We start from the raw sequence: 20665 nt of genomic DNA on the forward strand, positions 1-20665 counted from the left end.
ATTAGGCCCCAAGCAATATAGACCTTCAGTGCTCTCTCGAGAGCTCCAGTACAGTGTAAGCGGAGGTGTGGAAAACTCTTATAAATGTAGATTTTACAGATTAGCATTTGCGGCATGGAAAGACATGGCTAAGAAAAGAACAAGGCCATTCAGCACCTCGAGCCTGTCCCACCACCCAACTAGATCATGGCTGATCTTAACTCCATCTCCGCATCTTGGTTTTGCATCCCTTAACACCCTTAGCTAACAAAAATGTTTGTTAGTTAAGTTTACTAAGGATGTATTGATCTCAAATGGCATCTTCAGTTGAGTCTCAGCCTTTATTCGGGGTGAGTTCCAGATTTCTACTCCGCTTTGTGTGAAGATGTACTTCCTGACATCACCCCTGAACAACCATCTCTAATTGGTTGTGTCCCTATGTTTTAGACTCCCCCCCACCCCCACAGAGGAAAATGTTTCACTCTATCAACCCTACTAAATCCTTTAATCATCTTAAACTCCTCCATTCGATCACTGCACAAGTCTATACATTCAAGAGAATACAAACCTAACCTATGTTGTACTGTGCTTACAGATCAGGAATTCATACCTTGATACCCAATAGGGAGTCCACTTGTATAAGGTTCTGCACTAGGAGCTCTGCAATCAAAATCAACCCACAACGTTCGCTTGAACTGTGAGAGGGGCCAATAACAGACTGTGCCCTTCTAAACTTGGTCTGGAAAAGCAACTTTATGTGAAGCACTGCTCTCAACGAAAGAAGACAATTGATTAGGTAATTTGTTCTGACGTATTAGTTGAAGGATAAATATTCGTCAGGACACCTACCCTGCTGTGAGATTTTTGATATCTACCTGAAAAAAGACAGGGCTTCAGTTTAATGCCTCATCTGAGAGACAGAAACTCCAGCAGTGCATTCATTAAGCTGTCTACTGAAGTATTAGCCTAGATTATGGACTCAAGTGAAATCTTCCTACCAAAATGCATCACTTCACATTTCTCTGCATTAAATTTCATCTAGCACATTTCTGTCCATTCCAAAACCTTCTGGCTCAGAGGGGCACATCTACACCTTGAGCCATAGCTAACACATGCTGCAAAATGTTATAAAGGACAGTCCCTCAAACTGGCACAATGTGAGTCTACCTGTGATCCTGTCACATATATGCAGTGATAATGATAATGACCTTCTGTCCAGACACCTTCACTGCAGGCAGCCTCCTCGTTACTTCCTGGTTCGCTGTTATGACTTCTGTTCTAGCATGCAAGGTACAGACTGTACCCAACCAGCCCATGCATGCAAAACAGTGTCCAACATTAGATGTGATTCCGCGACTGGACAACATTTTCTAAATAATCCTCAATGTGCTAAGAATTATACTGACAGCTAATTTAAGATTGTCATTTGGGCTCACAATATGGCGCATTTATATGTACTGGAAGCTACATATATTCACCCTGTTCTTTGCAGACAGAAAGAACTTGTACATACACTGTGCCTGTTTCAGCTAAACAAAATAAGTGACAGCCATTCACTGAGTCATTCCTCAGGGCAATGCCTTGACCAATCAGCGACCAGCTGCCTGGTTTAAATTTCAAACAATGCTTGGCAGTTAACTGTCAGTCACCATCAGTAGTGCATTCTCCATGGCAAAGACACTTGCCAATCAGCACTCTCTTCACATACAGTATAAATTGGTGGTTTCCCCTTATATTGGTATTCTTGTGAGTGTCCTGATGAGTTCAAATCGAAAAACTTCGACATGTCTCTTTTTTCAGCAACATCTGAGCAGACATTTTTAAAGGTTGGGTCCATGGTAACTCTCCTGACATTGCACACCTGGTCCAAAAAGGGGTCAAGAGGTTAATGCACAATCTCTGAGGTAAATGTATCATTATCATTGAGGTAATGAAAAAATAAGTGATGAATGTAAAATATCCCCCAGTGGACTTCTCCCCTGTATCCTGCCCAATAGTTAACTCTCAACCAACATCACTAATAAAACAGAACATCAAATCATAGAATGGTTACAGCACCGAAGGGGCCATTCGGACCATTGAATCCACACAGGCTCTGTGCAAGAACAGCTCAGTTAATCCTACTCTCCACCCTTACCCCATAGCCCTATAGGTTTTTTATCTTAAGGTGTTTATCCAATTCCCCTTGAAAGCCACAATTGAATTTGCCTCAATCAGACTCTCAGGTAGTGCATTCCAGATCCCAGTCACTTGCTGTGTAAATAAAAATTCTTCATGTTGGCTTTGGATCTTTTGCCTTTCACCTTAAATTGATGCACTCCAGTTCCCAACCCTTCCACCGATGGGAACAGTTTCTCCCTATTTACTCTGTCCCGACCCTCATGATTTTGGAAACATCCATCAAATATCCTCTCAATCTTCTCTTCCCCAAGGAGAAAAATCCCAACTTCTCCAATCTATCTACATAACTGAACATGCGAACATATGAAATAGGAACAGGAGTAGGCCATTTGGCCCCTCAAGCCTGCTCCACCATTCAATAAGGTCATGGCTGATCTGTTTGTGTTTCGAATTCCACATTCCCATCTACCCACAATAACCTTTGATTCCCTTGCCTTACAATAATCTATATACCTCTGTCTTACAAATATTCAGTGACCCCGCCTCTACCAGTTTCGGAGGCCGAGACTTCCAAAGTTGCACAACCCTCAGAGAAAAAGTTCTCCTCATCTCTGACCTATAAGGGCGACACCTAATTTTAAAACTGTGCCCCCTAGTTCTGGAGTTACACACAAAAGGAAACATCCTTTTGACGTCCACCTTGTCAAGACCGTTCAGTATCTTGTATACTTCAAACAAGTCACCCCTCACTCTTCTAAACTCCAGTGGAAACGAGCCCAGTCTGTCCAACCTATCCTCACAAGACAACCCGCTCATTCCAGGTCTCAATCTAGTAAACCTCCTCAAATTTACATCCTTCCTTAAATAAGGAGACCAAAACTGCACACAGTATTCAAGATGTGGTCTCACCGGTGCCCTGTAGTTCCTCATTCATGGAATGATTCTTGTGAATCTTTTCTGGTCCCTCTTACCTCCATGCCAACTCATGCTCCCCACCCAACCCCACAGCTTCTGATTCTCCTATGTCAAGCCAATACCCAGCTAAATGCTCCCCCACCCACACCCATGCTCCCTCATAGCCCCAATGCCACCTCCATAGCCACTCCTTCATTCCCCCCTCCCAACATCACCCCATCCTGACAACTTCATTCCCCCCTTCCCAACATCACCCCATCCTGACACCTTCATTCCCCCCTCCCAACATCACCCCATCCTGACACCTTCATTCCCCCCTCCCAACCTCACCCCATCCTGACACCTTCATTCCCCACTCCCACCATCACCCCATCCTGACACCTTCATTCCCCCCTTCCAACATCACCCCATCCTGACACCTTCATTCTCCCCTCCCACCATCACCCCATCCTGACACCTTCATTCCCCCCTTCCAACATCACCCCATCCTGACACCTTCATTCTCCCCTCCCACCATCACCCCATCCTGACACCTTCATTCTCCCCTTCCAACATCACCCCATCCTGACACCTTCATTCTCCCCTCCCACCATCACCCCATCCTGACACCTTCATTCTCCCCTTCCAACATCACCCCATCCTGACACCTTCATTCCCCCCTTCCAACATCACCCCATCCTGACACCTTCATTCCCCCCTCCCAACCTCACCTCATCCTAACACCTTCATTCCCCCCTTCCAACCTCACCCCATCCTGACACCTTCATTCCCCCCTTCCAACCTCACCCCATCCCGACACCTTCATTCCCCCCTTCCAACCTCACCCCATCCTGACACTTTCATTCCCCCTTCCAACCTCACCCCATCCTGACACCTTCATTCCCCCCTCCCAACCTCACCCCATCCTGACACTTTCATTCCCCCTTCCAACCTCACCCCATCCTGACACCTTCATTCCCCCCCTCCCAACCTCACCTCATCCTGACACTTTCATTCCCCCTTCCAACATCACCCCATCCTGACACCTTCATTCCCCCCCTCCCAATATCACCCCATCCTGACACCTTCATTCCCCCCCTCCCAATATCACCCCATCCTGACACCTTCATTCACCCTCCCAACATCACCCCATCCTGACACCTTCATTCCCCCCTCCCAACATCACCCCATCCTGACACCTTCATTCTCCCCCTTTCAACCTCACCCCATCTTGACACCTTCATTCGCCCCCTCCCAACATCACCCCATCCTGATACCTTCAATACCCCCCTCCCAACCTCACCTCATCCTGACACCTTCATTCCCCCCCTCCCAACCTCACCCCATCCTGACACTTTAATTCACCCTCCCAACATCACCCCATCCTGACACCTTCATTCCCTCCCTTTCAACCTCACCCCATCTTGACACCTTCATTCCCCCCCTCCCAACATCACCTCATCCTGACACCTTCATTCTCCTCTTCAAACCTCACCCCATCCTGACACCTTCATACCTTCATTCCCCCCTTCCAACCTCACCCCATCCTGACACCTTCATTCCCACTCTCCCGACCTCACCCCATCCTGACACCTTCATTCCCCCCTCCCAACATCGCCCCATCCTGACACCTTTAGTACCCACCTCCCAAAATCACCCCATCGCGACACCTCTTCTTCTCCCAGTCTATACTCAACCTTCCTCTCCTATTCCCCGGTACATCTTCCTCTCCCAAACACAGCTGGACTTTCATCTCCACCCCCTCGACCATCATCTGTTGTGAGCAGACCCTTAATAGTGACTTTCCACCTTCTGTGAGCTGCTTTGCAGCAGAGCCATGTCCATGAGAATCCACCCAGTAGAGCCATTTCCATGAGAATCTACCCAGCAGAGCCATGTCGATGAGAATCCACCCAGCAGAGCCATTTCCATGAGAATCCACCCAGCAGAGCCATGTCCGTGAGAATCCACCCAGCAGAGCCATGTCGATGAGAATCCACCCAGCAGAGCCATGTCGATGAGAATCCACCCAGCAGAGCCATTTCCATGAGAATCCACCCAGCAGAGCCAAGTCCATGAGAATCCACCCAGCAGAGCCAAGTCCATGAGAATCCACCCAGCAGAGCCATGTCCATGAGAATCCACCCAGCAGAGCCATGTCCATGAGAATCCACCCAGCAGAGCCATGTCCATGAGAATCCACCCAGCAGAGCCATGTCCATGAGAATCCACCCAGCAGAGCCATGTCCGTGAGAATCCACCCAGCAGAGCCATGTCCGTGAGAATCCACCCAGCAGAGCCATGTCCATGAGAATCCACCCAGCAGAGCCATGTCCGTGAGAATCCACCCAGCAGAGCCATGTCCGTGAGAATCCACCCAGCACAGCCATGTCCATGAGGACCCACCCAGCAGAGCCATGTCCATGAGAATCCACCCAGCATGGACATTCCTCCAGTGTTGGGGTCAGGCTCCTGCATCTTCTGCTCCTTTGATGTCCGCGATGTGAGCAAGGACCGGGCGGTAACTCCTGACTTCTGCACGTCACACTTGTCAACCGCTGTTCTGCACCAGTGTGCATTCACGCCGATGTGGCCGGACAATCTAGCAGAGGGGGATGATTCTGGCGAGCTGGCCTTATAAGCAGATGTATTACAATGAGGTTCCTGACGTCCGATAGCGTTGAATGCAGCCCCCCCATCGACAGGCTGAGCGCAAGATCGCAAACTGGTTTCGTGACATCGTGAAACCGATTTTTGGCCTTCTTACCATATTGTCTGCTCACAATACCCAGCGGGCACGGGTGAATCCACCCAAAGGCTCATTTTCTGGTGATGCCATTATGAGTAAAGTAGTGCCCTCTGTAATCAAACTGATCTGGGCCTCTGAGTCAGAAGGTTTACATCGAATGGGACCAATCTGGCTTAAAGTCTTCATGACATAAAATAAAAGGAGGAATTGGAATCTTACAGAACAGGCTTAATGAAACCAGCCAAGTAAATACTGTGGCTACAAAAGCAGGTCAGAGGCTGGGGATCCTGCGGTGAGTAACTCACCTCCTGACTCCCAAAGACTGTCATCTTCTACAAGGAGTTTGATGGAAAACTCTCCATTTGCCTGGAAGAGTGCCGCTTCAAGAACACTCAAGAAGCTCAACATCATTCAGGACAAAGGAGCCGCTTAATCAGCACCCCATCCATCACTTTGAACATTCACTGCCTGCACCTCATATGCAAAGTGGCAGCAGTCTGTACCATCTACAAGATGCATTGCAGCAACTCACCAAGGCTCCTTCAATAACATTTTGCAAACCCGATGAGCTCTACCACCTAGAACAAGGGCAGCAGACTCATGGGAACACCGCCTCCTATAGGTCCCCCTTCACACACCATCCTGACTTAGCCACCTAACAGCTGTGGGAGTACCTACATCACAAGCACTGCAGTAGTTCAAAGTGGTTACTTACCATCATCTTCTCAAGATCAGCCTTGGTTCAGTAGATTGGACTCTCGCCTCTGAGTCAGAAGGTTGTAGGTTTTTGATTCCTGTGCTACAATTTGAGCCCACAAATCAAGGCAAAGGGCTGGATTTTTGTGGAGTCAGGAAGACTCTGTGGACTTTTAAAAATGGTGGAATGTGAAAGACTTCCCCCACCCTGTTTCTGCCAGATCCCATTTTTGCCAGTAGGGGAAAGAAGTCAGAGCATGATTCACATAGGAGGGAAATCCAAGGTCAGCAAGGTCATTTGAACTTAGTGCTGAATTGAAACAGACCCCATTGTGGCTGTTGCAAGGGCTTTAACCCACAGTGAGAGGGTCACAAATTGATACAGCAGATGTAAACACACTTGAAGGGTGGACAGGTCAGTTAAGTGTCATAAGATGAAGTTTTTTAAATCCGTGCTCTTTAAACTTTGAAAAAAACAGGGTGAAGTGGGCACTGAGAATTTAAAAACCCTCTGCTGGTTTTCTTTTGATTGACAGGCCATCTAGTATAGGTTAGAAAAAAATCATTAGTATCTGGTCATGCAGTTTCAATGGAGTTCTTTGTTGACAGTTCGTGAAGGGCTTTTTAAAAATAATTTGCTTATTGGATGTGGGCTTCCCTGGCTAGGCCAGCATTTATTGCCCATCACTAATTACCCTTGTTCAGGGTTCTTTTTTTGAAGAGTCAACCACATTGCTGTGGGTCTGGAGTCACATGTAGGCCAGACCAGGTAAGGACGGCAGATTTCCTTCTCTAAAGGACATTAGTGAATCAGATGGGTTTTTATGACAACCGGCAATAGTTTCATGGTCATCATCAGACTTTTAATTCCAGATTTTTATTGAATTCAAATTTCACCACCTGCCAGGGTGGGATTCAAGTCCCCAGAGCATTACCCTGAGTCTCTGGAATACTAGTCCAGTGACAATACCACTATGTCACCACCTTCCCAAATTATCATGTAATTATGAATGCCTGGCTGAGTTTCAAAAGCTACAATTATCTCAGCCGGGGTGGGGGGGGGTTTCAGATCTCACAGTTTGATTGACAATTTAAAGAGGTTTAAAGGATTAACTGTCTTGATTCAGCTTTAAATAAAAGTTTATTTGTTTGTTGCTTCCAGGGTCAGTGGGCCAGACTCCATCCCCCTCTCGTAGCCAAAATTACATGAAACAACCGAGGTGGATTTGGTGAGTCACGAAATATCTCAACTTGAGCTACCTGCATTGGTAGCAAAAACCTAGCCCTGGCACTCTAGTGCAGTACTGAGGGAGTGCTGCACTGTCAGAGATGTCATCTTTCAGATGAGACATTAAATGGAAGACCCATCTACCATCTCAGGTGGACATAAAAAAAGCTCATGGCACTATTTCAAAGAAGAGCAGGGGAATTCTCCCTGGTGTCCTGGCCAATATTTATCCCTCAATCAACATCACAAATACAGATTATCTGGTCATTATTGCATTGCTGTTTGTGGGAGCTTGCTGTGCTCAAACTGGCTGCTGTGTTTCCTATATTATGACAGTGACTAAATTTCAAAAAGTTTTAAGTGCTTCGAGACAACTGATGGTTGTGAAAGGTGTAGAAATGCAAATCATTTTTTATTTCCTTTTTCAATTAAGTTGAGCAATAAATGATCACTTTGCCAGCAAATTCCTGCAGTGCCATGCAGTAGGTTCTCGGTGAACGCGGACTCATATCCGGCACTGCTACAAACAACACGATGACCAGCACCGTGTTTTGGGAGATATTATTCTGTGCCTGGTCCTTTCTTCACCTGTTTCAGACTGACTGATATTAAAATAATGGCACATCAGTGCCAGCTCCCCTGGCTATGCCCGTCTCCAGTGCAGAATGAATGATGAAAGCTGCCTAATGCCAGCCACAGGGGGCTGGATCCGTAAAACAACTCAGTCACATCTTTAATGGGCTGATAAAGGTATGCTATTTGAAGCTAGCAGATTTTAGCTCATTAAAACACATTGAGAGTGCTTTCCTGTGGTTTGGTATTACAGCAGGTCATGTCTTAACCACACTGAACAGGGAAAGGAGAGGACGTTTCCAGTTCTTTCTTCTTTATTCGCTCATGGGATGTGGGCATCGCTGGCTAGGCCAGCATTCATTGCCAGCTGGCAACATGGCTGACATCAAACCCAAGATGGCCAACCATCCCACATTTTCCAGAACCATCCCGTAATTCGGCCTACCTGGGACGCGTTTTGTTCCCTATTTCTTCTTTGGCAGTAGACTTTGTATCTGCACACATAGTTTTGAGTTAGGAGATCTCTAGCACCTGAAAGGATAGGCAGCTACTAGGTAACTCCCTACCCCCACCATACTCCTACAGGTCTCTTAAATTTTTCCACAGAAGTTGGTCACCCGGTTAAACCACTAGGAAGAAATACAAACTTCAGACCATAGGGCAGAATCGTCCCAGATTTGCACAAAGTGCAGTAGCAGGCAGGAAAAAAGTAAAAAAAACACCCCCTCATCTCCATCTGGCCTCATTTCCTCTGGGGACTGCCTCCTCAGCTCTCATCAATTTGCACAAATCAACATGTGCCCCTCCACACCCTTCCCCAATATAGCCCTTGCCCTCTTGCAGCCTCTTCCCTTGCCTGAGGCCACTTCTCCCCCTTCCTCAAGCAAGCCCTATCCCCGCAGCCTTTGAAAAGCCATCTGTGCCTTGTGGCTGGTCTGGTAGGTAGAGACCTGCCCATGAGCCCCCCTAAAAGTGATGTGATGCTGCCTGTGAAGCCTGGCGCTGATGCCCACGAGTGCTGCCCGAAGCAAGGTAGGCAAACAAACCTCGCAGACCCAAGCGAAATGCAGCTCACCAGGTCCACATCGCTTATGTACAGCTGTGAAACACATTGGTATGTGCCGGGATGATCCAGCGTTGGGAGAGGGGGGGGTGATTCCGGTGAGCAAGGTTCATAATGAGACACTAGAATATTGAAATTAGGTTCCCGATATGTAGTGGTGGGAAACGTGGCCCACCATTGACGGGTGGAGTGGATGATCACAAACTGGCTTCACAATGGCATGAAACTGATTTTTGGCTGTCTCGCCATATTGTTTCCCCACAGTGAAATCAGCTGTCCGCCCGCCAACCTGTCAATGGCCAACTGAGGCTATTGACAGGCTAATTAAAGACCTGCCCAGCAACCTTAAGGCTGGCGGGCAGGCCAGGAGCCCCAGCGGGCTCCAGATTATTCATCAAACTTCATCCACTGGCGGGATGAAGTTTCATGTCCATTTTGTAAAAAAATAATAAAGTTTATATGTTCTTTATTAACATGTCCCATCTCGTGTGTCAGTATTCTCCCTGGGACAGGACTTTGCCTCAGGGAGAAGTGCGCTCGTTTGCCCCATTTCAGTGGCGGGTGTCGGCTGGCTGCTGAGCTGTTGGGGTCCACATGCCATCCAAGGGCAAGATTCTGCCCTTTCTGTCTGTCTTCACTGAGGACAATACAAGAAATCTCCTAGGATCAGAGATCCAAGGGACTAGAGAGAATGAGGAATTGAAGGAAATGAGTATGAGTAAACAGGTTGTATTGGAGAACACACATACATACAAACATACATATTAGGAGTAGGAGTAGGTCACTCAGCCCCTTGAGCCATTCAATAAGGTCACTTACTATCTGATTATAACGTCACATTCCCACCTACTCCCGATAAGCTTTCACCCCCTTGCTTATCAAAAATCTGTCCAACTCTGAAGGTTGATATGTCCCCGGGGACCTGATATTCTACATCCCCGAATGTTGAAAGAGGTAGCTATGGAGACAGGGGGTGATCAGATTCCAAAATTCTATAAATTCTGGAATGCTTCCTGCAGTTTGGAAGGTAGCAAATGTCACCCCACTATGTAAGAAGGGAGTAAGAGGACAAACAGGGAACTACAGACCTGTTAGCCTTACATCAGCAGTAGGGAAAATGCTAGAATCGATTCTAAAGGGTGTGATAAATGGATACTTGGATGATCTGACTGGGCATGGTCAACTTGGATTTATGAATGGGAAATCATGTTTGACAAATCTGTTGGGAGTTTTTTGAGAATGTTACTAACAGAATTGATAAAGGGGTCAGTGGATGTCATATACTTGAATTTTCAGAAGGCTTTTGACAAAGTCCCCCACAGGAGGTTGATTAGCAAAATAAAAACACATGGGATAGGAGGCAATATACTGACATGGGTTAAGGATTGGCTAACAGGCAGAAAACAGAGAGTAGGAATAAACGGGTCATTCTCGTGTTGACAGGCTGTGACTAGTGGGGTACTGCAGGGATCAGCACTTGGGCCCCAGCTGTTCACAATATATATCAATGATTTGGATGTGGGGACCAAATGTAATATTTCCAAGTTTGTGGATGACACAAAACTAGGCAGGAATGTGTGTTGTGAGGAAGATACAAAGCAGTTTCAATGGGATTTGGACAGACTTAGTGAGTGGGCAAGAACATGGCAGATGGAATATAACGTGGAAAATGTGAGATTATCCACTTTGGTAGGAGGAACAGATGTGCAGAGAATTTCTTAAATGGTGAGAGATTAGAAAGTGTAGATGTACAAAGGGATCTGGGTGCCCATGTCAATACGTCACTGAAAGCTAATATGGAGGTTCAGCAAGCAATTAAGGAGACTAATGCAATGTTAGCCTTTATCACAAGAGGATTTGAGTACAGGAGTAGCGAAGTCTTGCTTCAATTGTATAGAAGCTTGGTTAGACCGCACCTGGAGTTCTGTGCACAGTTTTGGTCCCCTTACTTTAGGAAGGAAATTATTGCCACAGAGGGAATGCAGTGAAGGTTCAGCAGTGGATGGCGGGACTGTGTTATGAAGAACGATTGGGGACACTTGCCCCGTATTCTCTAGGACTTCGAAGAATGAGGGGTGATCTTATTGAAACCTACAACATACTTAAAGGAATAGACAGGGTAGATGCAGGTAAGATGTTTCCCCTGGTTGGGGAGTCTAGAACCAGGGGACACAATTTCAAAACAAGGGGGAAGCCACTTAGGATTGAGTTAAGGAGAATCTTTTTTTCATCAGAAGGTTATGAATCTTAGGAATTCTCTACCCCACAGGGCTGCGGAGGCTCAGTCATTGAGTCTGTTTAAAATAGAAATTGACAGATTTCCAAATGTCTTTGACGTAAAGGGATATGGGGGTAGTGTGGGAAAAAAGACATTGAAGTGGTTGATCATCCATGGTTGTATTGAACGGTGGAGCAGGTTCGATGGGCTGAATGGCCTACTCCTGCTCCTATGTTCCTAAGTTCCTACATTCCTATGACAATAGTGAGGAACCTCTCAAACAAATCGTTTGACCAGTTGTCAGAACTGAAGGGTCTGGGGTATGGGCTACCCATCATTAAACCGCCCAGCCTGACCACTCTTCATGCATGGACATCGTTGAGTGTTTAGAGACCATGTCAGATCCGAGCTTTCACTCAGCTGACTTCTGTCATCATATGTTTTCAGATTTGGTTAATATGCACCTTTGCCTAGCCAATGGCCTGAGAGAGTTGTAGCCCTGTCCACCAAAACTTGCCCTCCCCCGCCACCAGCGCCTGCCTGCCATCAGTAATGTTGTGTAGTTCAGTCCTGCATTGGACCACAGGGTCACCAGGGTATCTCTGAACAAAGATCGCATTTGAATGGCTGGGTGGTTTTCGATAGGAACTGTCAAAGACTGTGGCACAAGCTGAATAGACTTGTTTTCATTCTCTGAGAGTTTGTAGGCAGCCACTTATCTGCAACATACTGACTCACTGTCTCTTGTGAGTCAGTCAGAACACAGTTGTAGATTTAATGGCAGATAGTTGACAGCTGGGGCACCACCAAACACATTATGTATCCCTGACTCAAGGAGGGTAGGAAGATATACAGTCAGTCAACAGAGGGAGAGATGAGTGAGCAACTCACATCTGCCCTTTTAAATTGCAGCATTGTTTACAATGTGCACAGCTGTTTTTACTCAGGGCCTGTTATAATTTACTGTCTGTCCGCTCTAAGTTAGCCATATTCCAGTCATTTTGAAGTGCGGCCTTCATTGACATAATGGTAAGTTGTATGTGGATATTTTCAGCAAAGGATCACAATCCTAACCCTTATCTTATTGGTGTGCTTTGTAGCTGATTTAAAGAGTTTGTTGGTAACAGTGGCCGGATGTCAACCAGAAATGGGTAACCCAGCAGCATCACAGATCACTAGGTCAATCAGCTGATCCTTGTCGAATTGGCTGGACTTCAATCAGGGTTGGTAATAAGGGCTAATGTTGGTTTTAGTTGTGCCTCTTGTCTTTCAGTGAAAAGGGTTTCAAACTCTGTTCCAGGGTCTTGAGCACAAAATCCAAGCTGACTTATTTTCAGTTCAAATTGAAAGCAATAAAGCCAGTGGAATTTTTCTTTTCCTACCCAGTAGAGTAAAAGGCTCACGATCGTCAAACTCTCCCAGTTTGAGCACAGCATGGGGCAGCTGAAGAGTCGAGCTCCTTCAACTCTCCCAATTCCAGTCACCAAACAGACATATACTTTTCTCCATTTACCACAGTCTCGCAGCAAAGATTTCCAATTTTAGTACTGAATTAATATCAATCTTGTGTTTTGCAGACCCAGGCTCATTTAAGAGAAAATTTCATTCCATCACAAGGGGCTGAATGCCAGCTCAGAGCATAGATGGGAAAGAACAAACAGAAAAAAATGGATTGCAGCATTTTCCCCAATTGATTTATCAAATATTATTCTAGAAAATTCCTTTGTCCATGGTTATGAAGTAGACAGTTAGGAGTCCCAATTAAAACCACTCAAGAGAATGTCACAGACAACACGTGAAATGTTCATGCACCAATATTTGACAAGCCTAACCTGAAGGCCTCAATGTCTGATAAATAGTCTACAGTATACATAAGAGTCTACATATAACTTTTTACATTTCGTGGGCAGGAATCACCTTGACTTAAGGGTGGAGGTTGGTTCAAAACAAGCCAATGAGTATAAGTGTTGTTGTTATATTAGTGTGATTACTCACATGTGGCCTCGTTGGTCTTTCTGCTGTATGACTTCTTCACTCGGTAACGCACCACAAGCTCCCCTCTTTCGATCATGGGCTCGAAGGCTTCACTGTAGGACACACGCAATGAGTGAGAATAAGGATTGTACTGATCACCTTATAAAACCAAAGCATTCCAGGGTTGCCAACTCTCCAGGGTTGTCCTGCAGTCTCCAGAAATTAAAGTTTACTTTGCAGACACATATGAAGTGTTCATGAACCAATATTTGAAGAGCCTAACCTGAAGGCCTCAATGTCTTGCAAATAGTCTACAACCCAGGAGGGTGAGGCACCATGACGATACAAGTGAGAGGAGACCAATGCCATGTGCAAGGGGGCAGAGCTGCTGGTGGCAGGAGGTCATGTGGTGAAGCCTCCTGGAATATGCCCCACCAAGATTTCACCACCCCACTCCAGGGTAATTTGCAAGAAAGGACAGAGGACTGAAGGGCCCCTGCACAGGATGGGCTTTGGGCTGATGGTCTTGAGCAGGGTTAAAGGTCATCACTTGCTAATGTCACATGATCTGAATGAAATGCACAGGCTTTACTATCAGTGAAAATACCTTTGAATCCAGAAATAATGGAGCAAAGGATGCAGGAGGGGGCACAGAGATAGTAGACCCAGAGCTCACTCCAAGCATGCTCCCAAAACCTTTACCCTCCAGCAGCTTAGACTTCCTTGGTCATCCAGCTCCCTTGTAGAAACCAAAACATAGGAGCATTAGGAACAAGGGTAGGCCATTCAATCCTTGGGTCTGCTCCTGCATTCAGTTACTGCTGGCAAGATCATATCAGACTATTTAAAAAAAGATTCGTTTAAAAAGGGGTGCATTTTTGATCTTTTTAACATAAGTTCCTGCTTAATGTTGCCTCATCTTACATTGTTTCACTTTTATGTCAGTCATTTAATGGGGTCTGTGCTCCTGTTTAGCATTGTGAATTAGCTTTAATGTCATTTCCCAAAGGTCTAATGTAGAAATCTCCTAGTAATAGATCCCTGATCCTAACAATGAAGCAATTTGCTCAACAATGGATTGAATACGTTTGGGACACTGGACCGGGCTGGGACATGACTCCTCTCCACTGCGGTAAAATCAATGGGGCAGTGGCCTCCACCAATGTTGTGGGTGTGGGAACTGCTCCCAGTGACTTTAAAAGCTGGGTGGGGATTGAAAGGGAGATCTCTGATCGAAGAAAGGGGATGACGCTGATTACAAACCCACTTGAAGAGAACTTACCTTCTGCAACTTGAACCTGCTCTACCTGCCTCATGCCGCTCAGCTTCAGAGCCTGTGCTAACAGTGAGGACTCAGGAAATGGAAGTGATGAGCAGGAGAGTGGAGAGCGGGAACTTTAACAAGGACAAGGATTGGCGAGAGGGTGAGTCAGAGGCTACAAGTCGGAGGGTTGACGAGTGGAAGGGTCTGCAGCCACCAGGAGGGTTAGAGAGCAGGATGTGTGGTCAGCAGGATCGGCAGGGAGCAGCAGGTACTCTAAGGAGAAAGTTACCATATTTCTTTTACATTTTTAAGTCTATTTTGTTTTCAAAGTTATTTCATTTCCCAATATAGGAATTTAGCAATGTAAAGTATTTCAACCTAAACGGTGTGATTTTTTTTTTTGGATGATGAAGGTCCTATAAAACCAAACAACTACTTTTACATTGGCTATAATGGGAAAATGTGATTCACTTAAAGTTGATTCACTTAAAGTTGTCCCAGGGATGTGACTACAACTTTAAGCGAGGACTTAATATGTATGACTACTTTCTATGGTCTTTCTACTCAAATACATTTGAAAAGTTGATATTTTATCCACTTTTGCTGTTTTGTATGATTTTCATAAAATATTTCAGTGTAGGATTGGGGCTTAATGTCAAAAAAATCTAGAGATGAACATATTTTGAGCAGCTACTGAATAACAGAATGAGCAAGATGTTGTGATATAGCGTCGGCTGTTGTGGCTGATTGATGAGGACGTCTTGCATGTTTAAACATGAACCCTTTACTGGTAGTCTTTAACTATTTACAGATCCCAGATATTGTCACGCATGGTGTCAACATTCAAGGCTATGGGCCAAGTGCTGATAAATGGGATTAGGTAGGTAGGTCAGGTGTTTTTCATGTCGGTGCAGACTCGATGGGCCAAAGGGCCTCAACTGCACTGTGATTCTGTGATGGTGATGCTCACCCATGCAGGTAGGCTGCTTCTGGAGTGTTCTCTCCAGGTTGCTATCTCAGTATATTACCACATGACTCCATTCATCATACCATGGGCAGTGCTATTCTCTAGTCCCATGTTAACCCTTGCTCGGCCAAGCACCTTTACATTGTAATGGATGCAGGCATAAACAACATCCTTCTTTCTTCTCCCTTCCAACAGAGTATTACAATCTTTACTTGCTATCCCTTCTCCCCCACCCCAAGCCTCTGACTTTATCAATTCAGATGGTCTTGTGGCTTGACAGATCTGCCACATCTCAGTCTGTCACATTTGAGGGACGGTAGCAGTACTCTGTTTCTGGTACTTGGTTATCTCCATTTGATTTGCTTCTTGTGTTCTTTTGAGTTGTGTTTCTCTGTATTATAAACTCGTCTGCCTGTGGGTTTGTCCCATTCCTTCCGAGGGGAATGTGCACTCCATTCATTCCCAGAGTGGACCCGAGTTTTCTTTTTAGAACCAAAGAACCATTGAAAAGTTACAGCACAGAAGGAGGCCATTCAGCCCATCTTGTCCATGCCAGCCCGAGGACACCCAGGTGCCCTTTCTAATCCCACCTTTCTGCACCCGGCCCATAGCCCTGCAGCTTCCAGCACTTTAAGTGCAGATCCAGGCACTTTTTAAAAGAGTTTAGAGTTTCTGCCTCTACCACCAACTTGGGCAGCGAATTCCTTCTAAGCAACTTCTATGCATGTCATTCTGCCTGCTGTTTTGCTTGGCTGCACTTCTGGTTGAGTTTTCCAAGCTCTTGCTTTAATTTGCCAACCGTGCAATTGAGGGCCATTATTTCCTCCTGATACCTTTGCATTGTCTCTGAAATTTGTTTGTTCAAATCTCGAACAGCTTGGTTCATTGAAGACTTCAGCTTATCGTACATTTTCAGAGGTATATACTCAGCTTGAATCTTGTGCTTCAAATCTTCCAGTTCAGCTCTGATGCAAACTTTTTCCTGTCAAATAGTGTCATTTACTTTTTGCACATTTTGCTTTTTTGAGTAACATCGGATAGTTTTCTTTCGTTCATAGCCATCTGCTCACTCTGCACTGCCATCTGCCTTCATCGCTCTGGGATCCTTTGTTGCCCTCTCTCTGGGGTTCCTTGTAAACCTCAGCACTTTATCGGGAATTTCCCTCTCTCTTGGGTCTTTTGTTGCCTTCAGTGCTTTACTGGGGGCGTGTTAGACCTTCTTCTGGGGGTCTGGGCTTTCCACAACTTGGAGTTTAAAATTTCTGTCAAAAGCTTTTAATATCTCACTAAATGTTGTTGAGTATTGATCTATATGTTGGCTGTGGAATACTTCACCAGCCTTCAACATGTACTTTTCCTGGTTCATATTTAATCCCGTACTTATCCTGTACAGTAAAATTGTCTTCTCCAAGACCCCCTCTCTTGGGTCTGGTTTAGCCCTTTCCAGAGCAGAAATGCATCTGGCTCTTCTAATTTGCTGTCCATGGCTATGTTTTTTCTTGTAGTTACTGTTTTAAGACTGTCAGTGCAGTAACTTTTATTTTTTACTCAGGCTGTCTCTGCAGCTTGCCGGTTGTCTCTGTGTTTTACCCATGCTTTTCTGATTTTGGCAAGCTCTCCAGCGATCGTGGGCCTGTTTCTTTTTAAACTTCTAAACTTTCAAGGTAGGAGCACTTCTTTTCTCTGGGATTCTTTATGTTTTTATTTTTTTACCTCTGCAGGACCGGTTTTGGAACTTTGCAGGCTATCTGCAGCCATCGGTTCTGCCTCTGTGTTTTCCCCATGCATTTTCAGGATCCCTGTGATTGTGGGCCCTTTTTAAAAAACTTTTTAAACTGCAGCAATTTTCTCTTCTATGCAAAAAGCTAGGAACCCAACTGAAAAGGGTTCCCTTTCTCCTAAACTTCTGTTGGCTCTTTCCTTTTTTTCAACCATGTCCTGCAGGATTTTCTGAACTGGTAGCTTTCTTCCAGTTGCCATGTGGATACACTGAGTCCTGGGACTGCCACCTATTCTATAATAAGTACAACCACCTTTTCATAGTTTTTGCTCACCATCTCCTGAACTGTCCAGTATTCTTCACACTGTATCACTCATGGCCTTGCAATTTTTATAGTTTTGTGCACCATCTTGTGATATAACTAAGTGTCTTAACTCAGCATCATTCAGGAGCTTGCAATCTTTGTATTTTTGCTCACCCATCTTTGTGATCTGGCCAGGTTGTTACACTCTGCCTCACTTGGGGGTCTCGCAATAGACTTCCATTCACTCTGGTAGATTCCTCAACTTCTAAGTCTGTAGCGATGCTTCTTCAACTGTTTCTTCAATTTTTCTTCTTAGGTGTACGTCTCTCTAGTTTGGCTTTACCTGCTTTTAGTTTTTCATACCTTGGGATACTGTTCTGGGTTCATCATTTAAAATGCTGCCACATTTCAGATCACTGCTGATGTCATATCTTTTAGGATACCCCACCACTGCCACCACATTGTAATGTAGTGTTGACTGTTGTGGCTCATTTATATATTTAAACATGAATCCTTTATTGGTAGCCTTTAACTATTTACAGATCCTGGATATTGTCATGTATGGTGCTGCTCATTGTGGAGGTAGGCTGCTTCTAGAGTGTTCTCTCTAGACTGTTTTCTCAGTCTATTACCATCTGACTCCATACATCATACCATGGGCAGTGCTATTCTCCAATCCCATGTTAACTCTTGCTCTGCTGAGCACCTTTACATTGTAATGCCATGCAGGCATATACAATATCCTACAACACAAGGTGGGGTGAATAGGCCTTTTCCTGTTGCAATGTTCCATTCGTGCTGGTTTCAATAAGGGATGGTTCAGTGTTGATCACTTTGTTTGGGGCTTGTGAACTTTGTCAAAATGCAAGCGCCATTTGCCACATTCACAACTGGTGGAAGTGACAGAAGTCACAACCTTTGCGAGTGCCCTCTGGGGCTGCTGGACAATCCAATTGGCCGACAGCTCCATCAGTACCAGTAGGGTCAGGAAGGCATCAGTGACTACTGCTGGGACTGTAGAAGAAGAAGACCAATGCCCATGGGTCCCCAGAACAGGTAAGTCCAGGGACTTAGCCAGGAGGGTTTGGGTAGGTTAGAGAGTGGGGCAGTGGTGGGAGAGGGGTTGTGTTTAAGGGAGGGAGCAGATAGGAAGGAGGGGAGGAGGATTCAGCCTTAGGGGGTCCATTCTGCAATTGGCAAAGGGCAGCCCCCGAAGAGTGACCACCTCTTCCTTACCGCCCTTTAAACATGGAAGTGAAAAGAAATCGGGGCTTCCACTCCCACCCAAACGTTTTATGGCACGGGCAGCCTATTATCAGGATCAATTGGCTTGATAAAAAAGTCTAATTGACCCTTGATCATTTGTTTAAATATGGCAGGCAGGCTGCCGATTTCAGCATCCACCCAACCCCCATATTATGTGGATGAGCTCAGGGGTGGGCAGGAAGGTGGTGCAGTGGGCATCTACTCTATTTTACATGCACCCCACCCCCTTCTTCATGAAATATACCTGCCAGAGACACATAATACTCAGTCCAATGTCTTTGAGACAGTAAATTGTCCCAAAACGCTTCACAGGAATAATTATCAATCAAAATTTGACACAGAGCCACATATGGAGACATTAGATCAGATCACCAAAAGTTTGATTAAAGAGGTTGGTTTTAAAGAGAATCTTAAAAGAGGAAAGAGAGGTAGAAAGGCAAGGAGCTTTAGGGAAGCCTGACACAGCTAAATGAATGGTCATCCATTGATGGGGAATGCTTTGAGGTCAAAATTCAAGGAGCGTGGAGATCCCAGAGGTTTGGAGGGCTGAAATTACAGAGATAGGGTGGGGAGAGACCATGGAGGGATTTGAAAATAAGAATGAGAATCTTAAAACTGAGCGTTATCAGACAAGGTAGGTTGGCGAGTACAGAGTAGGCGATGGATGAAGGGAATTAGCATGCAAGTTAAGGCACAGATAGCAGAGCTCTGGAAGAGCTGAAGTTTATGGAGGGTGCAAGATGAGACACATTGGAACCATCAAGTCTAGTGTAATGAAAATATGTGTGAGGTTTTTAGAAGAAGATGAGCTGAGGAAGGAAGGAGTCAAACAACATTACAGAGGTGGAAAGTCAGCAATCTTGGGAATGGAGATGATATGTGGTCAGAAGCTCAGATGGGACATCCAGGTCTCTGATCGCTGACATTTAGTTTCATCTCCAAACCTTCTGCTCTCAGCTCAAATATAATAGGGATGCTTGGACTTTAGCTGCTGGATTGTCAGGGCCTCCAGCTGGCTACAACTCATGGGTTATAATTTGGACACTCTCCATAAACCACATCTCTGTTCTCACTCCCCCCACCACTGTCCCAGATGGTAGCTTAGTCTATTGGCTGTGGGTGGAAAACATTTCAGTGAGTTTAAACAGTTCTCACCCGTATCGAACATCCTTCTTTCTCAGGCGAGCAACAAGCAGAGTGATGAAAATGGCAGAGACCATGGCCACAGTGACAGCCATCACCACATACCACCAGTGCCAAGAGAATCCCCTCCTGCCTGCGTTCCCTGGAAACACAAGAGTTAGAGAGCTCTTACAGTAATTGTCCAGAGCTTCATCACTTCCATTGACAGATCAAAACCCTCAGGAAAGAAGCATTATCCCCAACACTTGTCAAGTTGTAAAGTCTAATTGCAACCTCATAGCTCAGCCTGAGAGCATTCATTGCTCCCAATAGGAATGAGAGAGCTGAGCTGTATCGATTGCTGGAGGTGGACATGTGGAGAATTTGCACTCAGTAAATGATGTTGCACTCAATAACTTCTCTGTGTCATCATCCCCAAAGATAGAGACATAGGAAGGAACAGGAAGAGGCCATTCAAATCCTAAAACCTGTTTCGACATTCAATTAGACCATTGTTGATCTGTAAT

The 20665-nt window shown here is 45.4% G+C and overlaps 1 protein-coding gene across 2 annotated transcripts in view; it reads right to left on the reverse strand.

The window, feature by feature from the left end:
• The window catches only part of axl (AXL receptor tyrosine kinase), a 205380-nt gene that overhangs the window by 58873 nt on the left and 125842 nt on the right, over positions 1–20665 (reverse strand). For both annotated transcript variants that reach the window (XM_078533351.1, XM_078533350.1), the window contains 2 exons: positions 20172–20301; positions 13517–13608 (listed from right to left, as the gene is read on the reverse strand). In XM_078533351.1, the coding sequence (XP_078389477.1) occupies positions 13517–13608; positions 20172–20301 (222 nt within the window). The remainder of the gene's footprint in view (positions 1–13516; positions 13609–20171; positions 20302–20665) is intronic.

Source organism: Cetorhinus maximus, chromosome 32, assembly GCF_964194155.1.
Source record: "Cetorhinus maximus chromosome 32, sCetMax3.hap1.1, whole genome shotgun sequence".
NCBI lineage: Eukaryota > Metazoa > Chordata > Chondrichthyes > Lamniformes > Cetorhinidae > Cetorhinus > Cetorhinus maximus.